At 41.8% G+C, this 19,119-nt stretch overlaps 2 protein-coding genes across 7 annotated transcripts in view; one reads left to right on the plus strand and one right to left on the minus strand.

Annotated features, from left to right (window-relative positions):
• The first annotated feature begins 188 nt into the window (after positions 1-188).
• Positions 189-4,266, plus strand: LOC124301655 (fatty acyl-CoA reductase wat-like). 2 transcript variants are annotated; one of them, XM_046757002.1, is made up of 10 exons: positions 189-277; positions 422-561; positions 727-849; positions 927-1,052; positions 1,108-1,268; positions 1,432-1,541; positions 1,962-2,160; positions 2,670-2,912; positions 3,682-3,939; positions 4,024-4,266. In XM_046757002.1, the coding sequence occupies exons 1-10, from the start codon at positions 229-231 to the stop codon at positions 4,109-4,111; spliced, it is 1,497 nt and encodes a 498-aa protein (XP_046612958.1). In that variant the 5' UTR covers positions 189-228; the 3' UTR covers positions 4,112-4,266. The 2 variants fall into 2 exon arrangements, with proteins under 2 accessions (XP_046612958.1, XP_046612959.1); XM_046757003.1 differs by having other exon boundaries at positions 1,108-1,253.
• A 705-nt stretch (positions 4,267-4,971) lies between these two features.
• LOC124301653 (nidogen) overlaps positions 4,972-19,119 on the minus strand; it is a 28,340-nt gene continuing 14,192 nt past the window's right edge. The window contains exons 1-21 of one of the 5 annotated variants that reach the window (XM_046756996.1): positions 18,046-18,315; positions 12,953-13,231; positions 12,627-12,835; positions 12,456-12,547; positions 11,927-12,073; positions 11,227-11,460; positions 10,579-11,101; positions 10,333-10,499; positions 10,053-10,181; positions 9,874-9,969; positions 9,460-9,693; positions 8,665-8,808; positions 7,934-8,062; positions 7,646-7,771; positions 7,127-7,470; positions 6,716-7,052; positions 6,382-6,610; positions 6,037-6,212; positions 5,841-5,949; positions 5,636-5,754; positions 4,972-5,523 (exon numbers count right to left, since the gene is read on the minus strand). In XM_046756996.1, coding sequence (XP_046612952.1) covers positions 5,387-5,523; positions 5,636-5,754; positions 5,841-5,949; positions 6,037-6,212; positions 6,382-6,610; positions 6,716-7,052; positions 7,127-7,470; positions 7,646-7,771; positions 7,934-8,062; positions 8,665-8,808; positions 9,460-9,693; positions 9,874-9,969; positions 10,053-10,181; positions 10,333-10,499; positions 10,579-11,101; positions 11,227-11,460; positions 11,927-12,073; positions 12,456-12,547; positions 12,627-12,835; positions 12,953-13,231; positions 18,046-18,255 — 4,170 coding nt within the window. In that variant the 5' untranslated portion in view covers positions 18,256-18,315 and the 3' untranslated portion in view covers positions 4,972-5,386. Of the gene's footprint in view, positions 5,524-5,635; positions 5,755-5,840; positions 5,950-6,036; positions 6,213-6,381; positions 6,611-6,715; positions 7,053-7,126; positions 7,471-7,645; positions 7,772-7,933; positions 8,063-8,664; positions 8,809-9,459; positions 9,694-9,873; positions 9,970-10,052; positions 10,182-10,332; positions 10,500-10,578; positions 11,102-11,226; positions 11,461-11,926; positions 12,074-12,455; positions 12,548-12,626; positions 12,836-12,948; positions 13,232-18,045; positions 18,316-19,119 lie in introns of those variants that run through there. The other 4 variants (XM_046756998.1, XM_046756997.1, XM_046757000.1 and 1 more) reach the window with 4 other exon arrangements.

Genomic DNA, 19,119 nt, shown 5'->3' on the forward strand with positions numbered 1-19,119 from the left:
ACGACATTCTTCTGAGTGTCGTATTTAAATGCATGTCAATGTAATTGAATTTTAAATCGATTTACCATAATCATTCCTGCAACCGTGCGTGACTCCTACATACCATTACGCAAATATATGTATAGAATTTCCTCTATATAAAGCTTCCAATTCATACTACAATGTTCGAATATTCGAGACTCGTTAGTTTTCAACAGTCTTCTATCGGGTCATTGTTACGGATTGAAGATGTCGCAAGTACAGCAATTCTATGCTGGACAAAACGTTTTCATTACCGGTCAGTATCTGTCACCTGAGATGGATCTCAATTTCCCAACATGAATTAGTTCCGAAGAACACTTTAAGTGTGAATTTTGAATAGCGATAAGTGTAAACAAAACTCATCAACGAGGCCTTGTCGGTGTACGTTTTTCAATTTCAGGGGGAACCGGGTTCTTGGGCAAGGTATTGATAGAAAAATTGCTCCGAAGCTGTAGAGATATCGGGCTCATCTATATCCTAATTCGCCCGAAAAAGGGTAAAGATGTTCAGGAACGCGTTGATGCGCTACTCGGTGATACGGTGAGTTACTAGTATCGAACAATTCCAAATATTATCGTAAATTATATCTTGTCTTTTTTGAGAAAGTGATAAGGAACGCAGAGAGAGAGACAAGAATATCTGCAACTCATTCTAACGCTGCTGATCCATCGTCAACAGGAAACATTTACGGAAGTTTCGTTCTAGGTATTTGATGTGTTACGAAACGACTATCCAGAATTTTCCAAGAAGATCGTCGGAGTCGCAGGTGATACCGCCCAGAACCAACTCGGACTTTCGGCAACAGACCACGCACGCCTCGTCGAAGAGGTATGATGATTCCAAATAGACAGTGCGTCTCTCCTTTCTTTGCATCAGATGTTGAAATCAAGACGGAATTCTTCCAGGTTGGGGTGATCTTTCACCTAGCCGCCACCGTGCGTTTCACAGACACACTCGAGACGGCTGTTGCAATTAACGTGAACAGTGTTAAATACGTCATAGACATTGCAAGGGCGTGCAAGAACTTCAAGGTGAGGGTATCTTCGCCTTTTCTCATTCAGAGAAATCAATATTATTACATTTCAGGTTGGGATTCACGTGTCTACCGCCTTTAGCCACTGCGTCCGGAAGTTCATTGATGAAGAGCTTTACCCTCCACCTATGACCCATGAAGATGTCAACATGCTAGTGGAAAAGTCCAGGAGAATCGAGGGGTCGGAGGACGTAATGGAGTACGTCTCTAAACCGTAAGCTTCTAATGCTCGATGACACACTAATATTCATGAACAATCGTAAGCTGAAACTTTTTTTTTTTTAAGAAAAAGCTTCCATACTACACTTACGGTGTTCACGGTAATCAGTGGCAGTTGAAGTGACTAACTAAACTTACAACCAATCGATTTTTCGCAGCGTCACCGGAGAATGGCCGAACACATATTCCTTCACCAAAGCTATCGCTGAGAGCGTCGTCGCTGAGTACGCCACTGACTTACCGTTTGCTATCTTCAGGCCGTCAATTGGTAATTTACTTATGTGACAGGTATTTATTTTGTCTCGGAAAAGCGGAAAAGCGAAATATTACCAATCTTGCGAAACGATTCCATTGCAATTTTTTGACAACATAAAGTACTGTTTGGTCACTGTACTGAGAGTCAAATGACACATTGATTAAATGTTTTGTACACCTGTATGTTTGCTCGTGACGTAACTGGATAAATGTAGTGAAAAAAAAAAAAATATTTGCTTTATTGACACTCAAATACTCTCTCAATAATTGTTACAATGGTCTCAAGTATCTCTGTTGTGATTACGGAGCAGAGCTTGCGGCTTTGCATTGCAACAGTCACCCAATTCGAAAGAGGAACGAGAAGTTGTCGAAAGCTTGAATTTCTGGAATTTTACCGATATTTCTACTAACGTGTTCATAAATTATTTCACAGTAACGAGTTCCTACAAAAGCCCCCTTCCAGGATGGCTTGCAAGTCCGATAGGAATTCCGGGCATTTTTTGTGCTTTTGGATTGGGCATCATTCACGTTGCTCTGCTCGATCTTAAGGTCAGGCTTGACATCGTGCCGGTTGATTATGTTTGTAACGCACTTATTACTTCAGCTTGGAAGACCGCAAAAACAGAAAAAAGGTAACGTTTATTGAAATAAAGTCAGAAGTTTGAATTCACGGCATTTATCGTAGTTTGCGCGGCAGCCTAGTGGAGCACCGCATCTTCAATCGTAGTTTGAATTGGCAATGGATGAGCGAAAACCCTGCATATACGTACCAAGAAACGGTATTTCGATGCCTTTGCCTTTATCATTTGACTTGCTAGTGGTTAGGGTAGGCTTATTCAATTTATTTCAAGCTCATGGGACAAAAAGTTGGCTTAGTCGCGTAGCTTCGGCCAAATGTTTATGGAAATGTCGGGTGTCTTACGGTATAAGACACAAACGAGTCGTATTTTACTTTTTTTTTGCGGGATATTCGAGAAGAGACGAAGAAACTTTTTAAAACCAAGCACACAGTTTTGCTTGACCACTTCACAACGAGACCGCGAACTAATGTAGCATTGTTTAACGAATTTACATTTGAAGAGGTGGATATAAAGAATCCTCGTGTAGGATAACGGCGAGGGGCGTTACGTGTATGTTTCAGAAACTGCAAGGACGTTCCAGTGTACAATTACGTTTCTGGAAATGAAAATCCTATAACTTGGCGAAATTTCAATGATAAAGCCACAGATGCCAGATTGACGCATCCATCCGACAAAGCCATTTACTATCCCTACGGATTCACCACACCATCAAAACTTCTGTACAGCATCCTTCATATTTTTCTTCATTTGCTCCCGGCACTGATAATTGACTTTATTCTAAGATTGAAGGGAAAACAGCCGCGGTAAGCACAAATAAATTTAGTCCTATACAGGTTATACGTAGACAAGTTAGAAGGAGTACAATTTCGAAAATTTTCAGGTGAGTTGAAAAATTAACGACGGAGCCAGGAATCGAACCTGGTATCTAGAGATGCTTTACCGGAGACTTACTCCACTAGACCACCTAGCCACCCTGACTACAATGTCATTAATTTCTCGCATCACCTGTATTCGAAATTGTTTTTGTTTTCGTGTGTCGTGAATATATACATATTTGAAATTCGTCGCGAGAGGCACATTTCAGACTTGTGTGCATGACTTGTTGACATATGCACATTAGAAATCTGTATGTGGCTATTAATGTGTGTATATCATAATACATTACATTATTTTTAGCCGATTTGAACGGCCCAGTCGTTAATTTTACTAGATACCAGGTTCGATTCCTGGCTGTGACGTTAATTTTTCAACTCACCTGAAAATTTTCGAAATTATACTCTTTCTAGCAAATTCTTCTCGCTTAAATATTGATATGATTCTTTCATATCATTTAAAATGAACGGCTGGGCCGTTCTAATTGGCAAAAATAATGTAATGTACTATAATATACACACATTAATAGCCACGTACAGATGTCTAATGTGCAAATGTCAAGAAGTCACACACACAAGTCTGAAATGTGCCACTCGTGACGAGTTTCAAACATGTAGACAAGTTAGTGAATATGCGTGATTTAGATGTACAAAATAAACAAGATTCAGCAATGGGATTAAATGTCAGTGCTAATTTCAGAATTTACAAACTCGTCAATCAAATTTATGAGGCGTTTAACGTATTGGAGTATTTCACCACGCAACAGTGGGATTTCGACAATCAGAACGTTCAGGAACTCTGGAAGCAGCTTGGGCCCGAAGACAAGAGAACATTTCCATTCAGTATGCAAGCCGTTGATTGGGATGAGTATTTTATAGGCATGGTCAAAGGCCTTCGCAAGTACATCTTAAATGAACCCGATGGAAACGAGGAGAGAGCGAAACGGCGACATATTTAGTGAGTGAAAGTCTTGAGCCCTGTGGTACGCTTTACCAAAGATTCACACGCGTCACACATACTCAACTCCTTCACCTGTTTCAGTCTTTATATCATCCATCTGGCCGTGAATCTGATATCTGCCAGCTTCGTTCTGTGGGTGATCTGGAGATCCTTCCGTGGAATCCTATGAATGTTTGGGCTATCCACGGCTGCTCCTTGTTAGTTTTAAACGTGCAAAACGGTTCTTTATTTTGGCTCCACTGTCATTTAATCGACGATGAGCTATAATAGTTATCATGACTATCGTTTATTTAATAGAGAATAAACACAACTTGCAGGTTTCAATTATCGTAACCTAAGTACCTTGCATGGTTTTACGTGACATCCCTTTGAGTAGATCGATGGAGAGCAGATGTTGCAGACGCGATGCGCGTATCACGTTCATAGACTAGGTTTAACTGCCCGATCAGTGATGCCAGCAGTGCATCTTGCGTTTTCGACATCAATACGATTTAGCTCTCAGTGTGGATACGCGTGAGATCAAATATTCATAAGTCATTCCCTCAGATCATGCGTTCATCTAACGCACTTGAATATGGACTACTCCCTTATCATTTCACTGAAATTGTTTCCAAACCATGCAATGAAAATTCAAAAGAAACAGATTTGTACTCATTCTGTATGCAATCCGATTAGGTTCGCATAGGCAATAGCGATATCTCCCAAAACTCTATTGCTTGACACTATCGCAACTGCAGATCACTTTCCACGGCTATGACCGACGTCACTGCACATTTAGCAATGCATAATTTCCATGACCATTTCGAGAAAATTTTCTGGTCTGTATCTTCAGTTTTTATCTACTGATCGTAGCGACTTACGACGATGTAGAAACGTTTTCTCTTACAGTATGACATCGATATTGCATGTGAATAAATTAAATACTCTTATCTAAGGATCATAAATGCAGATCAAAAGTATAAGTATAGTAGGTATGAATTTTCAAAAAACCGTATGCATTACCGACAGATGTTCAGTTATTTATTTCAAGTACTCATGGAATGAAGGCAAATAATTTTCTTATAAATAATGAAATCTTTTGAATTGAATAAGTATGCTGTATGCAATATATTCACACTATCGAGTACAGAATTCGTCTATATGTATTTTTATTAAATATCACTAAATAAACAATCATGCTTAAGAATCTATTTTACACAGTGAGAGTAGAGTAAAAAATGATAATCAGATGCATATTATATGTTTTCTAGTATTATATCAAAAATATCGTATATATAGTCTATTCGGTGATGTTAGTTTCGATATGAGCTTACGTAACTACAATTAACTCTTCATCGAAAATTTTGATTTGAATGAGGAGCATGTCTTGTATTTTATTTCTTTATCATGCTTCCAAATTGGGCCGTTAAAAGTTACCAACCTGACGATACGACACATGCGTTGTCTATCTAGACTGATATTCGTCTGTGCACGGACCCGATGCGTTATCTGCGCATGCACACGTCCGTCCACCTTCGCCATCCGGAAGGCAAAGCTGCTCCGAATTGCATCTACCGAATTCGTACTGACAGACGTTCGAGACTGTAGCAAATGGAAGAGAAAATTAAATAACTGATAAACTACAAGTCGAATGGAACTGAATACATTCCGACAACTTCGTGAAATTCTGACAATTTAGGCAGTCAACCTTTACCTCTCGGACAGTATTCCGGGACTGCAACTATTCCATATAGTTTACCACTTCCACCAGGAGGAACTCTCAGAGCCTTGTCTCTTTTGCCAGTGTTCTTAGATGCGACTTCTATTTTGTGCCTGCACGATAAAAAATTCATTCTCGTTTTTCATGTGCACAATAATTCCACTCGAAGTGCAAGGAGCTACGTTAAATAGGTACTCACGTCGTCCAGTCCGTCCAATAATAATGGTTTTGCGATATCGCCAATCCGAATGGGTATGACAGTTTCTCAGCCACGATACGAACTGTACGAGTATCGATGTTTGCGCAGTCTAAAATTAACAACATGTATTATCTGAGTGCAAAATCTATCCCCTCTGTCGTCCGTTTGCGGATTCATATAGGTGTGAGCCACGTACTCAGGGAGAAGGAGCCGGCATCTGCCCAACACAACTCGTCGGTTGACCAATCGATTGCCAAAGAGTTTGGAAGCTTAACGAACTCGTTTTGCATGAATATCGCACGGCCCGTCCCATCCTCGTTAGCCCACTCCAGTTTTGGAGAAGCGCGGTTCCAGTCAGACCAGAAAATTTTCCTGAATATCACGAAATTGAATATTATTCGCAATCGCCGCAGCTTACATGAGAAAACATGTAGTAGGATAATTCTGAAAGCTTTGGATACACCGCTATTGTATCGGAGAATGGTCATGCAGTTTACGACTGTTATGAATGATTGATCGGAAACGTAATGGTAAGTTTTACCCTCGGTAAGGATGAGCTGTGATTCCCCTGGGATTAACGAGTCCTTCCGATACCAGAACTTTTCTCTTCCTAGTATCCAAGTTCGCAACCTCCACAGTTTTCTTGTTCGAGTCGGTCCAGAAAGCATTTCGCGATACCCAGTCAATAGCGATTCCTTCAGCAGCACTGACATCCGTTACGAACACTTGCGAATCCGATCCATTGTACATCATCGAAGATATCTTGTTCCCTGAAAGATGCATCACTTGGTCAATGTGGAACTCCATCACTCAGAAACACGATGGCCATGTCAGATGTCGATGAAAACGAGTCATTTTCTGTAAATATCTTTCACCTGAGATGTCACTCCAGTAAGCTCTCCCCGCGGAGCAATCGATGTCCAGGCCCTCGGCTACCTGGGAGGAAGTGATTGCGATTGGACTTCCCGGGTTATTGGGTGTTGGGAAGAAAGGTATCTTCAGCATCGCCACACCCTGATTTATCAGCAGAATATTCGAGTCGAACTGAGGTATGGTTCGGCAGTCGGCACCGTTCCCGGTGAACCCTGCGTTACACACGCAAGTGAACTGGTTCTCACCGGCCGGAACGCAGGTCGCGTCGACGGAACAGAGGCTCGAATCTCTCCTGCACGATGACTCTGGCAGGCAGGTGAAACCGTCGCCGAAAAAGCCCTGTGAAGGTATGATGTGAGCTTGAAGCAATTCTAGATATCCAAAATTAAGTGATTGTTGTAAGAAGAACCCACCGGCTTGCATTGGCAGGCGTAGTTAATGGCTGCCGAGTCGTAACCGCAGACGGCGTCGCGTCCGCAATTGTTGATGATGTTACAGCCAACGTGATCCGGCCGGCAGTCTTGAAAGCCGTCTCCGTTGTACCCGGATATGCAAGCGCAGGTGAAGCCACCTTCAGCTTTCGACACGCAATGGGCGTTCAAGTGACACTGTGACGGGTTACTCGAGCAGTCGGCGATCATGCAGACGTCGTCCACACGGTTGAAACCTCGGAGACAGTCGCAGGTGTATCTCGACGTGGTCGGGTTGTAACGGCACTCCTGATTCTGACCGCAGTCCAAATTCTCGCTGCACTCGTCTGCGGAAACAATCGCATCTTGATCAGTGTCGAAACTCACCTCAGAGACTTAGGTAGTAGCTCTTTGAAAGGGGCTGGAATCTCCGCTGATCGTGAGTTTTGCAACCGGGGAATCCGTTATAACGGAACAAGAAAAAACTTATCGGGGCTTTGGAAAAAGTGAAGATGTGAGCACCGATTGGCGTGCAAATTGATCCGTCGCCCTCGAATCCAGAGTTGCAGACGCACTTGGAGTTCGCTGAATCGTCTGGTCTACAAGTTGCGTTGGGATCGCAGATGTCTGTCTGTAGACAGTCCACTTCTGTTGACAAAATTAAACGTGCAATGTTTTTGCTGCCATTCTGAGTGCGTATAGAAATTAATGCAGGCGTTGAATCCTTACTTGTTGACAAGTTTATGCAATAAGATTTTGTTATTGCAAATTATTCTGCAGCTCTCAAGTCGCTAAGCGGGTTTCACTTACCAATCTTTCTGCACTCGTATCCATCGCCCTCGTAGCCTGCGTTACACTGGCATTTGTAGATTCCTTGGCTTTCCGGCAAGTAGACGCATTGTGCGTAAGCATCGCAGATGTTCAGAACGTTGCAGGATACTGTGAAAGCGCATTATGCAATTACGTTAAAATAATTCCAGTGTAGATGTCAAGCAGCCTTTTTTTAGTGCGATTGCAGTTTTGCTATGCTATTATTACACATTTGGTATTGGGCAATGGACATCACCACATACCTGACAGGAGGTTTACAACTGCATGTAAACGTAGTCCTCACCTGATGATTCTGTTTAAGAGATCTGCTATTCCCAAAGACTGATTTACAGCCGTGCAATTGTTAATATTCATTTTTTCAGGGGTTTGACAAGACTGCCAGCAATGTTAGCGTGTTAATGTTCATTATGAAATTTGAAATACGTACCACATGCAAGAAGAAACGATAATTCAGAGTAAAATGCAGGATTAGAGAAAAGCAGAAGCGTTCTTGTGGACAGCAACTGTCCATTGTGAATGTTACGATCATCTCGCATGTTGTAAGACCACTCACAGGACTGGAGGATGACACAATGTCGTCTCCTTAATTACCTGGCATTACGATGAGCAGTTTTATATTGCGAGACGATCGTGTTCTTCAATTAATTAATTGAAACAGCAGATCGGAATAAAGAGGTACAGGTGTACATATAGAGGATGAAACTCCGTACATTGATATCCGGAAGAACCCATTGTCTCGTGCTTGTATCCTGGTTGGGGAACGCAAATATCCCTTTGAGGATCGTAGGCATATCCCAAGGGGCAAATACACCGACCAATCTCCGGTAGGCACTGGGGTTGCGGTCGTGGCCATACTAAAATGTGCGGCGGTGGTTTTTGGGTGGGATATCATCTACGGGGAATCTACTAAATCGATAACGACCCATATTCTTTGAATAACCGTATTATTTCGTGGTGCTATCCCTATCGTGCTCTACATAACGTACGCACAGAGTTATAAGTAATCCATGGATTTAGGGATAAGCGGCTACGGAATGCATCATTGGCTGAACTTTTCAGGGGAATTAAATGATGTGAAACCTGAATGCTAGAACAGTCCTAGGTATATATATGAGGTATTCCATGCCAACTGGCACTGGTAACATGTTTTAAAAAAGAATGGTTCGGACGAAAAATTTGAAAAAAATAGTGAGTGCTTTTTTTAGGTTGGAGAATCATATAAAAAATAATGAAGCAAATTGGCGGGGGTCAGGGAAAATGTCCTCTCAGTTAGCATGGAATACCTCATATAGAGTATATTATGTGTCACTGTATTTTTTCGTCGACCCCTTAGAAGCATACCTTAAAATTTACATTCCTACTAGTGTAGATCATTTTCAGACCAGTAGTTGACCTTCTAATTGGCTTTTCAACAAACATGACGGCCTCTTCCAATCAGGCAGAATGCAGGATCAGGTGCAAGTGAAATTTTCCGAAGTCAGTCGCAGTAATTTTCTCATACTCACAGTCTTCATCGGTGTCGTCGTATGTAGTACTGATCTCAGTCCGGTCTTGTCCTTCTGTCGAGCTGTTGTACCCACGGTTCGCCTGGATGCAAGTATGATCGTCTTGGTATTCCCATCCTTCGACCGGGCACCAGCACTGATTAAGGATACACTTGGGAATTGGTGGTTCTTCGGTCACCCACGTAGGCGTTGTGGTCTCTATGTCCACCTCGGGCTCACATGTATAGCCATCCCCTGGGGAAGAGGACGAGTGTTAGAGACTGACATACACCGTGTAACATGACAATGCATAAATATCCAGGAACAGATCACATATAGATACGACATTGTCGGCGGATTAACATTCTTAAATTATGAGTTTGTAGTCTGATGAATATATTTATTTGTAAAAATAACCTCTCACGTTATAATTACCTACGGTACCGCTGTCGCATATACACTCTGTGGTTTGAGTAGCATCATTCTCGGAGCAATACGCATACGGAGAGCACATTTTGTCGCCACAGTTTACTAAAATAAGAATTCGCGAAGTTTAAGTATACAAGGGCTCGAGGGTTTGAAATATAACGATGATTAGGAGTTGATTTGATTACATTCTTGGATGGCATAGCAGCCATCGTCTGTTTGCTCGTAGCCCCAAATGCACGAACATTGCGGAAGTCCTTCGACTATTGTACACTCGGCATAATCACCGCAATCCTTGTCCGCACAGGTTGGCATTCCTGAAAATAAAAAATTTCTTCGCGTTATAGAAAGTGGTCTCATACATATCACAACTGTTTCCTTTAGAGCTAGGCATGCCAGAAAGTTCTGAGAGTTTGCATCAATTCCACAATTTGCGAAACCAATACAGAAGTTGTGTACGATCCTTACTTTCGCAGGTATGACCGTCTCCTTCATATCCGTCCAAGCACTGACAGACGTGACTACCTTCGTTGTTGATGCAATTTGCGTCCGGAGAGCACGTATGAATTCCTGACGTACATTCGTTGACGTCGACGCAGTGTAAGCTACCGTCTGCTTCGTACAAATATTGATACCTTCAGAAGTGAAAATCGGGTGTTGATATAAGGTCTTTAGGTTTCCATTCATTAGTAATATAAAGAGTTTTCGTCCTACCCTGGATTACAGATACACTTGTAGTCGTCGCCCTCGACTATGCATGAGCTGTGATCACCGCAGTGGAATTTACCCTTGATGCAAGGATCCTCTTCCTCGAGAGGTGCGACCTTGGTGTTCATTGCGAAGCGTATAATTTGTTCCTTGGCTTCATAGCTTATCAGACCTCTCGAGAACTTGAGACGTACAGTGTTTTCTTCTCCTTCGTTAGGCGCGTACTGACAGGGCTGATAAGTTATTGCGATGGACTGAGTAAACGGATGTTCGATACCAGACTCGTCGATGAATTTGTAGGAACGGTTGGTCTGAGAGATGATCGTTCCAGGCTGCGTTTTCGTGTAGAGCTCGTCGTGGTCCTCGTATTCAATGCGAGCTTCCGGAGCCAAGTATGGCAACGAACCTCGGATATTCGTTTCCATTTTCAATTGCCCGAAGACGTCTAATCCCAGGTATCGCGAAGTGATGGTCACGTTGTCACCCGTATTTGTGAAGATCATAGAGGCCGTCATGTTGAAGATTCCACCTTTCATGGGAAAGTTCTAAGTGAAATTCGGTAATAGGACGTCTAAAATTAAATGTGAGAGAGAAAGTCTGAAGATGTTGCAAAGGTTCCTCTAATTGGAACCTTCGATGCGAATATTCTGTTACCGGTTATTTGATACCCATTCTTGGTGTTTTCAATGGGCTTCGCGAAGAGCCAGCCGAGGACGCTACCCAGGTTACTGAGAAGCTGAGACCTTGGACCAATGAATTCGGGTACTCTGGACATGGCCGTGTACGTTCTCCCGTCCTTAGTTTGGACGTAACACTGCAAATCCTTCGCTGGGAATTGCTCATTGTTCACGAATCCGGTTACCTTGCCAACTGCCCGTAGAGGTAAATCTGCAAGATGCAGAGTTAATAGTATGGCTGATTGTGAGTCGTTGGTTATGACTTTGGGACGCGATCGAGACCCATCACAGGAAAGTGAGAAACGTGATCTGCGGCATGTTCAAATACTGTCAAGCTCCGTTTCCTGCAAAAACTTACAGTGCCGCGTTTTACGGTCCTTCTCAGGAAGTTGTTAGGATGTCTACGTCTTGAACTATAAATAGATCTGGGATGTTCTGACCTTGCTCTCTTACACCTAGTTTGCAAAAGGATACACATAGCGGATTTTTGATGCCAAGATAAGCAAGCTACTTCGGCAAGGTTATAATTTGAATATCATTGCCAAACTGGATTGTATTTACTGCATTCTTATTCATTCCTTAGCTTTAGGATGGGTTCTAGAGTCCCTACAACGTTTTTGCTCATGGCGGCGGTATCTCGTACCCTCAAAGAGCGCTGCATAGGAATTGCGACTAACCGTTCTGTTGACAAAACTTTCCGTTCCCAAAGTAACCTGTTTTGCAGACACAGCAAAAACCCTCGCTGTAGTCGACGCATTCTGCTCTACTGTGACAACTCGTCCCATCGGTCAGACAGCTCGGGATTTCATTGTTTGCCGGAACATCTGTAATGTATTATATTTTTGATACTAATTAGCGATCATGGTTGTTAGTCAAGTGTTCAAAATGCAGTACAATCTCGAAACGTTATTTCACGATAAAGGCAACGTCTTGGTTCATACAAAGAATCAAAATAAAATACTAACGAAACAAAGAATCCGTCGCTAATCAGTTGGTCAATCGCTTTAGGTATTTAGTAGATAGTTAAAAGCAGCAGTTGCAATTAGTAATTAAAGATGGACGCTTTGGTTTAGTATTGTGAAAAATCTCTGAATTATTCAAAAGTACACAAATATTGAAGACCTTGAAGTACTATATTTTTTGAACTCACATAGAGTCAATTCATAAAAAACGATTTCTGCTGATCACATGGCAATTGTTATATACCTTGAATATTGTCAGGGAGTCGAACATTGGCCAAATCGTTGATCGGACCGATTCCCAGAACCCATTTTCCAGGTTCACCGATATTAGACCACCTGGAATAAAGCCGTGTTTAAAGTTTTCACTGTCAAGAAATGTCTGCCATGAGTTGATGATGTCTTAATGTGAATTTACTTGTCGAGGTTTACAACTTGATCAGAGCCAGAGTCCTTCAAGGTATACATGCGGCCATCCCTGGAGACGACACCCGCCTGAGCTCTGGCATCTGGCAAACTTCCGGGATGGGAGTCGGCTTGGATCCATTGAATACCTTGCGGAGCGTACAGGAATTCAGCGTAACTATGGGTTCCGTTTGACGAAATCACGACTTGGTAGGTATTTTTCTGTGGTTGTTGGGTCGCCAGAAACAACGAGAAAAAGCAAACGAGGATCAGTTAGTATTAGATTCGATGAACTGAACTTGGAGAAGAATATTACAAGTCCAATTTTGAAAAACTCACTTTGTCGCTTTTTGCGTTGTAGTAGCCGACGTTCTCCCAGGTCACTATTAACAAGCTGATGGGATAGAAGTCCAGGGCGTCCGTAAAGGAATCTCGTACGATTTCACCGGCTTGGGAGATCCTACTCGGATCTTCGGTTTCCTCCCAGTAAACCACCCCAGACCCTCTGGTGTCCACGTGGGTGTACAAAGGTGCTATTACCGGGTAGTTCAGAGGGAATGGAATGTTGAAGAACATTTGCATTGGCGCCAGGAAAGACAAGACTCCGTTTCCGTTCACCTGTAAAACGATGTGTGGTTCGGGATTGACTACGGATCAGTTTTGTAGTAACAATTTAAAAACTACTACTACGTACGTCTTTCTCGTTTTCAAATTTATTTCAGTTCGTGTAGCGTGTATCATTCAGAAATAAATCGGGTACTCGATACACAAGTTTCATTTCAATAACGTATTCGTACGAAAAGGACGCGGCTGTTCACACAGCTTTAGCGTACAGAGAGATAATGACTATTATCGGTACAAAACGTTCCGTAGATTATCGCGGTTTCTTTGTGAGATCACGGACTACTGACAGCTGCGGAAGCACAATCTATATTCGAAGAATAATTTTGCCTTTATTTCCTGAACCAAATATGATTCTTCGGTGTTTAAATTCTGAGACGAAACGGCAAGCCAGTTTCAGGCACTTAGACCGAGTACAATGGTAAGGCCTACAATAGTTGTGCGATGGGTTTATGATGCAGTTATTTATTTTTTTTCTTTCTCCTTTTTTATCTCATTAACGAGAACAAGAACTTCGGCAACCCCGAGACGTATCTCTTAAGCACGACGATATTACATGTGCGTGACGCCGTGAGAGTGCAAGCTTGGATGTAGAGAAGTCATTCACCCAACTGCAACTCGTTACATCAAGTACTCGTTTCGTCAACACGCGTGCGCATATTTGCATGAACTTATTTGTATTTATGGACTTACCCGCAGATTCAGTTCGCTAGAAGAGCGAAGAGACGTACACGCGGGATTTGTCGGTAGACTCGCTTAAACGCATCGCTTTCATGATGCAGCCTTTTCACACTTGCTTACGCCTCTGTCAATATAAACACGGACAGAGCTTCATTGTGCCGGGTTATGAAATTTTTTCGTATGTGCAGCTGTTCGGTCAAGCGGCTTGATTGGACGCTTTCCTGCACGAATTGAAACGAGCCCTCTTCCCCACGCTCTGCACTTGCCCTGAAGACTATTTGTTTGTTTTTTCGTTAAAGAGATGTACCCAGAAGGCAATGCAGCGTTGCCGGTTAATCACATGGACCATTCAATGTGAATACAGCCTGTGAATGTACAGCTACTTTGTCCAAGTGGCTGATCCTTGTGAGGGCTTACGCTCAAAAGAGCTTTCGACTGCTGTTCGAAACGCAGTTCAGTATTTTGACAAATTTGTAGGGAGGGTAAGACCGGCAAATTTTTGGCCAGAGACTTACCATTTCTTTTCATTCATTACTCGAGTCAGATGGTTCAGACGTGTGACTCTCATCGGGTTACGAAGACCTTTGACCTGACGATAGCTTCATGGAGATAGCTAGGGGCCGTCTGAACGCTTGTCTTGAATAGTGTAAAAAATTGCCCGAACATTTGTCTAATAAATTACTACTCGGGTTGCTTCTCATAGTTCCGTAACCGTCATACTTATTCTCTCAATTTCTTGACAGTACGAAATTGAAACAAAAAATTAAACTTTCACGCTGACTGATGAAATAATTTATATGATTCCCGCTACTCATTTAACTCGTCTCATAAGTTGTCGGATGCGTGATGCATTGCATTATGAAAGCTGATTATTTCACTGTTGATTGAAAAAATAGTTCTATGTAGTATCTATTATCAGCTGTCTTATGTGAACAATGCGGAGCATATAAAAACTTTGAAGAAACATTGTAATATATTAAATATTCAGGATACCGAATCTGTTGAATTTTAATTAATGTACGACTCGGCTCAATTACATTAACCTCTGGTAAAAACAATGTGGGTCAATATTTGAGCAATCATCGTTGCCGAGCTGTTGTCACATGGTGCGGTAGCCTCTTGTGAACTTTGTTGCTCAGTCTCACGACTAAAACACTTTGAACCAAATTAAAAATAATGAACCGGCGTGCCGGACGCTCGCGTATAATATCAGTGTGACGAATAACATGCCGTACGTATGCTCACACTGAGAGGGGATAAAGTTTCAATCAATAATTCATACGGTGACAAACTTTCGCACATATTATAAGTTCTAATTGTATTTATAGAGCTGCTATTTTTGTCGAATGTTGCTGTGCCGCTGATTCCATTTAATATACAAAAAAGTTTTCGCGAGGTTGTTCAATAATTCATTGACTGATCGGTTGGGCAGTTTTGAATTTCATATGAATTAATTCATCGTTCAACTATCGCTATTATTACTGTTGACGACGTTCTCACGTACGAACACGTGATTTTTCTGCTAATCCATTCATTCTTTAAGTTCGAACTTGATCTTCAACAAATTGAGCCTATAAAACTTCCTTTGAAAGAGATCTTTGGGTTCTTCCTTTTCACTTGAAATACTTTCATCAGTAATTATCGTACCTCACGAAAGCATCGACTAGCATTGCTCGGCAGGCTCGTCTGTACTTCAAATTCTGTCGAGACTCTGGTTTGGGATGGTGGTCTGCAATCACTCTTAATTATACGCTGAGAGGGATCGAGTCATCACCGTCATCGTCGCCATCATCATACACGATAACTGGGAATAGACATGATTACCGTGTGGGATGCTCAAGTCCGTCTCCTAACTAGCTAAGCCCTCTGTCAGCGCCTTGGTTAGATTAAGTTATCTGTGTCATATAATTGTGCGCACTTTTCATTTCGTTAATTTATACGAACGCCCATGGGGTCTGTCTACACGCACGATACTGTCCACACGTTTTTCCTCTGTCGCCTTTTCGCCGAAAAGATTCGGTAATTTGTATCATGTAACCTCAGCAATGTCTCAAGTCCAGATGCTCACCGAAAAAATATTCACAAGCTTGACTTGCAACGAGTAGAGATGACGAAGAATTGTCCGATTCGTGATCTTCGAATGAGATACTTCATTATACAATATATATGTATATATATATATATTATATACATCTCTAATTGTGAACTGACGAAGGATTAAGTTAATGCAGTTACGGCTAAGGATTCGCGAACGATACCAAATCTCTGTCGTTTGATGGCTGGTCGATTTTTCATTGTACATGTACGCAGTTCTTATATCCGCAGATCTGCGCCTTTCACATCCTCTGTTTCCCAACGAGAAGAGGTTCGTTGCTTATGTAGGTGCTTAGGGTTTTCAATATTCGCTGGCCTTGAGCTCCTCAATCTATCCTTATCGTGCCTTAATTACAAGATATTGTCTTTCAGGTTGTTTACCAGTAAACTTGCGGGTATTCACACGCTTGTACATCGTCATGCTACCGCATATTTGATCCTAGAATTTGATAAGACATGTGCACTCACTTATCCACGTTTCCACGTTTGCAAGAAGGAAAAAATATACGCGTAAAAACCGTCCTGCGAAGCCTTTGCGGGTTCTCGATTCAATGAGATGTGCCTTGAGGACTTTTAATCCCCGTCGGCAAGACTGATGTGTGCTATATTTGGTATATTATAAAAATCTCAGTTTATCGCGCAATGCTGAATAAATCAGTGATACGAATGAATATGAAATTAAGGTTCAAGCTATCTTAAACCCACTCTAGTTCATTGACCACTGGTGATTTATGACAGTTATAGAGAATTGAAGAAAGACGTTATATTTCTGAATCGATAACTAGGCTTCATTTCAATTCAGCACTCCAGTTCAACTGGAGAATTGGGAAAACTTCCATAGCCTGTCAATTAATGGAAAAGATGTTGCAAATTTGGTTAGAAATGACTATGAATTTTTTTTTTTTATATCTCAAAATATGATGTTTCCCAAATGACAATACCAGTTGAAAAATATCTCCAAGTTTCCGCGCAGATAACTGCTGCCACAATATTTATCAGTGGCTTATAAAACAGTAAACAAGCTTCGTTGTAACTTCTTACGCAGTGGACATGATATGTATGCGTTTACGATTTACTTTAAAATATCGGCAGTGGCGAAAAGCCATTTGGCATTAATCGGATTGAATGAACCGAATAAAACTTGTCGCAATCAAAAACTTATCTCAAACTGTTTACGGTTGATTAACGGTCAAAGATCACCTGCTTTCAAACACGGATTTCCGTTACAAGATACGTGCACAATTACTTTTTTTGTTGATGAAAATTTACAGATGCAGTCAAAATAGGAAACGGTGCGTCATTGTTTTCCTTTCATTGTCATACACGACGTTATCTTTACCGTGCGCAAATTCTTCGTATCGACAGATGCCTACACGTGGTTAGTGTAACTAGCTCCGTTTGCCCAGATCGCTTATCTCTAAACTCTATACTCCTGACTCTAAATCTAAACTGGCGTAAGTCACGTCAAATTATCCGTAACTTCTTGCTTCCATTCCGCAAACCAAAGGCTAGACGATAATGGCTCATCAAATCGCTCCTAAAATTGCACCTTCAATTTGCACCATTCAACGCGCGTCTTCGCGAATGCTCTTCGAATCACGACACCTTCTTTTGATCCAGGCTTCGTGTCTAAGTTGCGGTAGGTTGCACGCGGGCAAAAATAAGAACCAAAACAAGGTAAATGACGATAAGAATTGTATCGATCTTCAATTTAAAATACAGTATCACGCACTTATCGAGCTCAACGAGACTTGTGCCACAATCGATGTTCTAGCTGCACGTAGTACGTGCAGGCAGTGTATTGAACTTGGATGATACGACAAATATTTTCGTTCAAATCGTAGCGCGTAACTTCTTTCGCCAAGAGATTTGTACCCACAAAATCAACAGTCAAGATTTTCTGTACATCTGTGTACAACACATCGATAGAATATTATAAAAATTGAAATTGAAACCAGTTGTTCTCACACGATCCGCGTACAGCTAAGTCATTCGCAACGAATCTCTTTCTCGTTTCCTCTTTTTCTTTTACTCACGTATATCGTATCGTAGACGTAGTCGTAGAAGCTGATCGGCGTCTTCAGTTTGACCTCAACGGTTTTGAGCTGACCATCGGTGGTCGGTTCGAGGGTCTTGCCGAGTGCATAGGCGTAGAATGGCCGCTGGTACGTTTCGTGAGCCGAAAGAGGTTCGAGCCATGCCACGAGGGCCAAGAGGACGGATGTCCACGCACAGCCAGTCACCATTCTCCTGGAGCGTCTTGGCACAACTGTGTATTACAAACGGGCGTCGTACTCCAACTGAAGCCGACTATATGAACGACTTGTTCCGCGCCTTTAACAACTTCTCGCTGCTCCTCTCCTAATCAACTCTACTACTTTACACGGAGTCACCGCACCGCGGAGAGATTACGCACATCGTACGTCTTCCGCCCACTTCTCATTTCTACACAAACTTTATTCTTTCATTGCCTGAGTCTGGTATTTTTATGCACTTATTCCGTTTCTCGCCAGATCGATTAACAGCAATAATGACTTATGGGAATCGAGTAAAAGGTGTGGCTAGGTGGCTGTTGAAACAGGTTTCACAATGTATTTGACGATTTTATGATTTTCAAAAACTTTGGATACTTTTGAATTCATTTTCACGGCAAAATTCGTAGCTTACAATTAATTTCAATTGAAAATCCGTCAAATTTTGCATTCACTAAGTGGTTCCTTGTCATTAAAAATATCGTGATGCATATCGAATGTGAGTCGCGCGATAAAATCCTTCTCGATTCTCTGTACACACAGAAACTAAAAATATTGCAAATTCAAGCTATCCAATTAATCTGTTTTTACTATATCACAAATTTTTCACCTCTTCAAGCAGATGTACAGCAGATATTGTAGGTCACGCAAGTTTTTTAAATTCATTGCAGGGATTTTCAGGCGTTTTTCAGCAGGCCTACGACCGGAGATTTGTGAGTGGCCCGCTATCAGGCGCTCAGTTTAAAATAAGTAAAGATAAAAAAAAAATTCATATTAAATTCGAAACCCAGGAGCTTCGTTAAGTTTTTCACCCTAATAAAGAACGCCCATCCTTTCAAGTGTCTGGATGACGCAGAT

This window comes from Neodiprion virginianus, chromosome 3 (genome assembly GCF_021901495.1).
Source record: "Neodiprion virginianus isolate iyNeoVirg1 chromosome 3, iyNeoVirg1.1, whole genome shotgun sequence".
NCBI classification, from domain to species: Eukaryota; Metazoa; Arthropoda; class Insecta; order Hymenoptera; family Diprionidae; genus Neodiprion; species Neodiprion virginianus.